This window comes from Cryptomeria japonica, chromosome 3 (assembly GCF_030272615.1).
Source record: "Cryptomeria japonica chromosome 3, Sugi_1.0, whole genome shotgun sequence".
Taxonomy (NCBI): Eukaryota; Viridiplantae; Streptophyta; class Pinopsida; order Cupressales; family Cupressaceae; genus Cryptomeria; species Cryptomeria japonica.
In genome coordinates this window covers 337,774,707-337,780,974 of record NC_081407.1, presented here as the reverse complement: position 1 = coordinate 337,780,974, position 6,268 = coordinate 337,774,707, and the positions used below count along the sequence as shown (strand labels likewise).

Here is a 6,268-nt window from a genome sequence, read left to right as displayed (position 1 = left end):
CAAAGAGGTCTCCTTTTGAGACTTGCTTCGGCTATTTGCCAAAGACACCAATGGACTTTGCTTTTGGAAAGGACGATGTTATAGATGGATGCCATGATGCAGAAAGGGCTTTAAAGTTCATCCAGAAGGTCCAAGCAATCCATCAGGCAGTAGAAGCATAGTTGGAGCAGAGCCAAGCAAAATACAAGGCTCGCCATGACAAGCATCGCATAGATCATCATTTTCAGGTTGGTGACTATGTTTGGTTACATATCAGCAAGGAAAGGATGCAAGGTGAAGGTAAGAAGCTTAAGCCTATCGGATATGGTCCCTTTGAGATCCTGGAAAAGATTGGTACCAATGCCTTTCACCTTAATCTTCCTCCATATATGCAAATTTACTCAGTTGTAAATGTAGAAAATCTGAAGTTGTACGAGCCTCTAATGATATTCGATGAAGAGGCTAATATTCAAGTTCCTTTAGTTGATGACCTTGCACCTGAGTATATGTCAAAGCTTCCAGAGGATGTCATCCTAGACAGAAACATCAGATCTTCAAAAAGAGGTGGTGTTGAGTACCTTAAAGTGGGACGAAAAGGAATGCATCCTGGTAAGGCAAAATGGATGGAGATTGGTAAAGTGAGGGAACTATACCCTCACCTACTTTCTAAGTAATCAAGTTTTTAGAGGTCCAAAAGCTCTCTAGTGGGGAGGCCTGATCCAAGGGATATTTTTCAGTTAAAATTTAAGTATCTTCAATGCTCCAAAAATCAGCTCAACCAATCAGTGGTTGACACGTGGCATGTTGAAATTAGAGCATTTCAAACTGTTTGTCAAAATTGCTATCCATGGGTTTTGATCGGCACTTCCACAGCTATGCCACATGTCCTATTTACTAATTTAAGTGGTAAAGTTTGTTTTATGCAATGTGGATGGGGATAAAACTAGGGTGTGGCCCACATGGGGGTTGAGCCTGTGACCCCACATGGCCCAAAATAGGCTACAACCAATGCACCATTGAGGGCCTTGGAGTTAATTGCGGAAATCACTTTACTTAAACAATCTTCATTAGCCAATCCTTATGTAAATAGGGGTGTTGGCAAAAACAAACCCCTAAAATATGAAGATTGATTGAACCCCTAAAATGGTAAAGGGATTTATTCATAGTTTATTGTTAGGGGAGAAGATTATTTTTGTAGTTATTTGTTTTAACCTAATTTTGGCTAAATTTGTGTATAAAAAGGAGGTAAAAATCCTTTGTAGAGAAGCAGGTGATGAGAAGGAGATTATGAGCTTGAAGATTTGTTCATTATTCCTGCACATTGGAGAATAATGTTGCCATTGCACTTGAAGGGAATATCTTGTAACACTTGTAATTGATTTTGGAGCTAATCGGATTGGTCCCCCTATTGGAGTAGGTCTCGGAGATGTAGTCCGACCCGCAGACAAACTCCGTTATCAATTGTGTTTTGTCTTCTATCTTTCTACTCTCTTTCTTTCAGTTCATTACATTTATTATGCTTTGTTCATTTAAACATTATTATGTTAATTCGCTCAGATTAAAGCTTTGAATTAACTTGTGTAATATTGTTAAGCATTTGTCTGTAATTGTCATAGATCCTAATCAGATCAAGCTGGAAGGGGGGGACTTTTGAAATTAACCTAGTCCTGGAAGGGGCGGACTTCTGAAATTAATCTAGTCCTGGGTTTCTGTCGGTCTTTTTTGGTCTTTGGGTTTTAGTCTATGACATGTTGTCTCTTGTTTGCTGGTGTTTATTTTGTCAGTTGTCTTTCATTAATTTGATGTCTTTTTGTTTTTCTGCACTTTAATATAAATCTTTTATTCTTCTTGTTGTAATGGGTTCCAAGGGCCCATCAAAACCTGTTTTCTCTTATTCAAAAATATTAAAAAAATAGTAACAGAACATCTATAGCTAAGAACAACAAAAGAATTTATAAGAGAATTAACCCTTTTAAATAGAATGTCTTTCCCTGTAGTATAGAAGATAATTGTTCTTCTTTACCTTCACGCTTCCGTTATCCATATAAAAGGGCCCTCTCTTTTCTTCTTTCTCACTATGTTTTTAACAATCGTGACAACCTGCATAACACATTTCTACATCAAATAACGATTGATCTTTATTCGGTAGACAATTTTGAGGTGTCTAAGAATTCTCCACTTTCACATTGAGGTCCTCAATCTCCGCAGCTATTTTCACATTGAGGTCCTCAATCTCTACAACTGTTCTCCCGTTATTGTAGTGTACATGCTAACGATTTCATCTGCGTGAAATATCAATTCTAATCCAATATAAAATCTCATAAGGGGAAAAATTGTGCATGCCAAGTAAATCATTTTCTCCTTCCTACTGTGGACAGACAAATAATCTAACATTTAATAATCCAAAGTAACTAGATAAAGATAAAGTTCAATCATCACAAATAATACCATATTTTGTTTCCAAATTTAATGCAATTTCATATCTACAGTCTTTCCGACAAAACATTTTATTTATGCAAATCTTACTCAGTCTCTGTCTACAGATAAGAATCCAAGTACATATACAAATTTTATTATCATTACAATAATATTTAGCTAAATTCCATCCACCAAATTTCATTTTATTTAATCTAGGGCAGATAAAATAATGCTTGTTGTGCAACAAGCTCATATAAATCCCTGTTTAGAAAAAAGTCAAGCTCATATTAAAATTTACAAAATTAATTCATTGAAGATGGTCACACAACTGTAGAAAATAGATTTGTTGAAGAGAGTTTGAAATACATCAAGAAGTTGCATATGTATCCATTGACATTTCTAGCGTTTCGAGAAATGTGAATCAACTAACCCGTAAGTTCATAAATTATGTAAATTATTCACATTATTAAAACAATATACCAACTATAAAAGCATCCCCAAACTATGAATTATTCATTGAAAGCGAAAATGATACTAACTGTTAAAATCGTCATTGCAATGAATGAATGCAAAATTCAAGAAGAATATAAATATTGTATTTGGTTGTGATAGATCCTAGGGTCTGCAATGTCCACTCAAATGGAAAATGTGAGAATAGAAACATGAAATTTAAATTGCATCACCCACTTCTCCACTACCCTACCAATACCTTTCCGCTTTATTAATGAAAGACCCTCTTTAGCCATAATTGTTATGCATAGTTATAAAACCTCTGCATTGTCTATAACTTTTATGGCTCCATCCAAAAAAAAGACAAAAATTTTGATTTTCTAAATATGGGTTCAAATGTTGCTAGGTTCTTAAAAGTTTTATTCGTCAAAAAAAAAAAAAAAGTATTTTAAATAAATGTCTTTGATTAAATGGGGAAGGCCCCTAGTCCATTACAGATTAGATATCAACCATCAAAGGACACACTTGGAGAGAAAGCCAGAAACCAAAAAGGATGAATAGGGAAAATAGGGTTTTGTAAGGTGCTAGATCGTTATGTAAAAGACATTATGGGTTTGTGTAGGATTGTAAGGGGTGAAAAAATGGCGATATTATGATTAAAGTTTTGATTAATAGACTGATTTAAAAATATCTTTAACTTTCAAATGGTTTAAAAATTTGTATTGAAAAAATCATAAGTAATTATTTATTTAAAAAAAATAAAAATTAATGGTTCACATCTAAAATCATGTAAAAAAAATTATGATTTGATTGTGATTAAGGTGGTGATACAAATACCCGTTTCTTACCTTTTTCCTAAAATTTTAGTACTACTACATTGAAATTTCAATTTTTTGTCAAAATGGATTAATTTTTTTCCAAAAGACAACTAGTAGTGTAGAAACTACATTTAATTTTCTATAGATTCTATTCTGACATATTTTTGAAATAATATTGGAAACTTATTCAAATTTTAATGTCAAGTTGCCTAACTCTTTTTTCTAGTTTTCATTGCCACTTAAGGGTCCTTTTGGCCCACCACAATCCTCCACATACCCTTATACATGTTAAGACGAAAAAAATTCAAACAAAAGATAGAAAAATTGTATCAAATAAAGAGCAAAAAGAGAAAATATATTTATAGGTTAAAAAAATGCAATAAAATTATGACATAAAATGCCACAATTTATTTATTGAAGATAAAAAGCTTGAGAGACCTTCTCGTAGATCACATAAAAAATCTTTCGTCTAAGATAAAGGAATGGAGGGTTTTGGGGAAAAACCTCTTTTCATCCTTCCCTCAATTATCCTTCCCTCAATTGTAGATCTTTGATCCTAATACCCACAATTTCTATGTTCAATGCTCCTTTGGATTTTTTGGGAAACAGTCTTTAGAAGCATGGGATTCTTGTCCAAATATGGGGAGGCATTTCATCTCCTACACAAAAATATTGTATTTCTATCAAATGGTATGCATCTTTATACTTTTCATCTACTTTATGCTAATTGTTTTGTCATTATATTTGACATCGAGGAAGCTAAAAAGGATATTCTTAGCTCTACATACCATTGGTATAAGGACAATCTCTTAATTGTGCAACTCTGGAAGCCAGTAACTTCTCTTCCGTCACCAAATTCTCTCATTCCATCAAGGTTTACACTACTTGGTCTTCCATTAGAATTTTTAGATCTAGGTATTTTAAAAAAAATAGGAACTCTTTTGGATTTTCAAAAATAAAAAATACCCATTTGCAAATTGAGTCTTAGAGTCAACATCTGTGAATTGGTGGAAAATTTGTCTCTTTACACTAGATCAGTTAAGATTCAATTAATTAATGGTTTTTGGCATCAATTAGTGACCCTACACATATAAGTTAATGAAGGGATTAATAGAGGTAGATTCAGAAATTTTTGACAAATTGTCCCCTTCCATTTCCTTCTAATATATGAAGAAGGTAGAAACCCAGGGGCTTATAGATTTTGATACTATTGAAAAATCATTTATGTCTATTCACTTAGATAAAATCTCCAAAGATCCTCTAATATTTTTTTCACTAGGATGGAAAACAATACTCTAGTTGCTCAAGCTAATGACTACTTTAAGGATACAACAAATTGTGATATAGAAACTCCATCATATCTTCAGGGTCTCATCTCTCCAAAGTGTTTTCTTATTACAAATGAGTCCACTAAGAGTGGTCGGGAAATAGTATAGAAAACCCAATTTTTAATCTTGAATCTATCTCACAAAGAAACCCAAAGGGATCTTAGAAATGAGAAACATATTCAGTGACCACTATTTTTTTCCCTAGAATGAGAATAATAAAATCCAATTTGATACACAAGATCTAGCTTTCTCTCTAGATCCCTCTTCATATTTAAATTTTAGGCTTGAGGAAGCTTAGAGTGATGTTGGGGATGAGACTTAGACTCTCTCTCAACCCTTACTACATAATCAGTAAATCTCGAACAAGGGTTTCATATAGTTCACAACTCTTTGTTTAGACAAACCAGACTTGTTGGGCTCACATAATGTCTAAAAGATAAAAATGTCAAATTTTGTTATGAAATTCAACATAGAGGCTAAAGATTTCTTAATAGAGGAGATTGAAAATCAGGTTATGGTTGAAGGAGTAAGTATCAATTATGACACAATGAATCTTACCCATAGTCCTAACTTTCCTATGTCTTTGTTAGATAGTATTGCAAATGATGCATAGACCTCCTCTAAGTCTAGGTAGGGTAGGCCTTTGCAAAGTATAAAAATAGACTTACAAATTGCTACTAGCATCCAACAAATAGTTGTTTAGAGTTCCAAAGAAAATAAAATAAAATCCTCGAAATTCATGAGAAAGATAAATAATAAATGTTCTAAATTGGTTCCAATTAAAATCTATAAAAAGTGAAACTAATTGAATTACTCAATAAGGAGAATGCAACTCATTTTTTAGTTTGGGAAGATTGCCAAGATGTTTGATATCATTAGAAACAATCTCATAGTTTATAGAGTGAATAAATCCTGTAAAGGACTATGAAATTAATGTAATGGTGAAAATTAGGGTTGCTCTAATTAAGGTACCAAAACCTCTACACTTTTATCAAATTTATCATTGCATTCAAATAGTGATGGACCTAATAGATCTAGGCTTAGTTTGTTTTAGAAAAAGTTTGAAATGCTAATTAGGTCCACTTGGTTAGGGTTTGGCTCTCTTTCTAAGTTGAATTATGAAAATTTTGAAATTAGGCTAAAATAAGTGATTATTAAAGAGATTGGGCATTGTAATGTTGTGAAAAAGGGTGATGGAGAAGTCAAGTGGAAAGCTTTTCTCTCCTCAAGGAAATGAGTGAAAGTTTCACAAAATATTCTCTTCAACCTCTCACA

General features: G+C 33.0%; 1 protein-coding gene across 1 annotated transcript; it reads left to right on the top strand.

The window, feature by feature from the left end:
* The first annotated feature begins 266 nt into the window (after positions 1 to 266).
* On the top strand, positions 267 to 653 carry LOC131067173 (uncharacterized). The gene has a single exon (XM_058002123.2). The coding sequence runs from the start codon at positions 267 to 269 to the stop codon at positions 651 to 653; it is 387 nt and encodes a 128-aa protein (XP_057858106.2).
* The last annotated feature ends 5,615 nt before the right edge of the window (positions 654 to 6,268 follow it).

Bases quoted from the DNA above. Each gene is read 5' to 3' on its own strand.
- LOC131067173 (XM_058002123.2), top strand. From the start codon at position 267: ATGCAAGGTGAAGGTAAGAAGCTTAAGCCTATCGGATATGGTCCCTTT.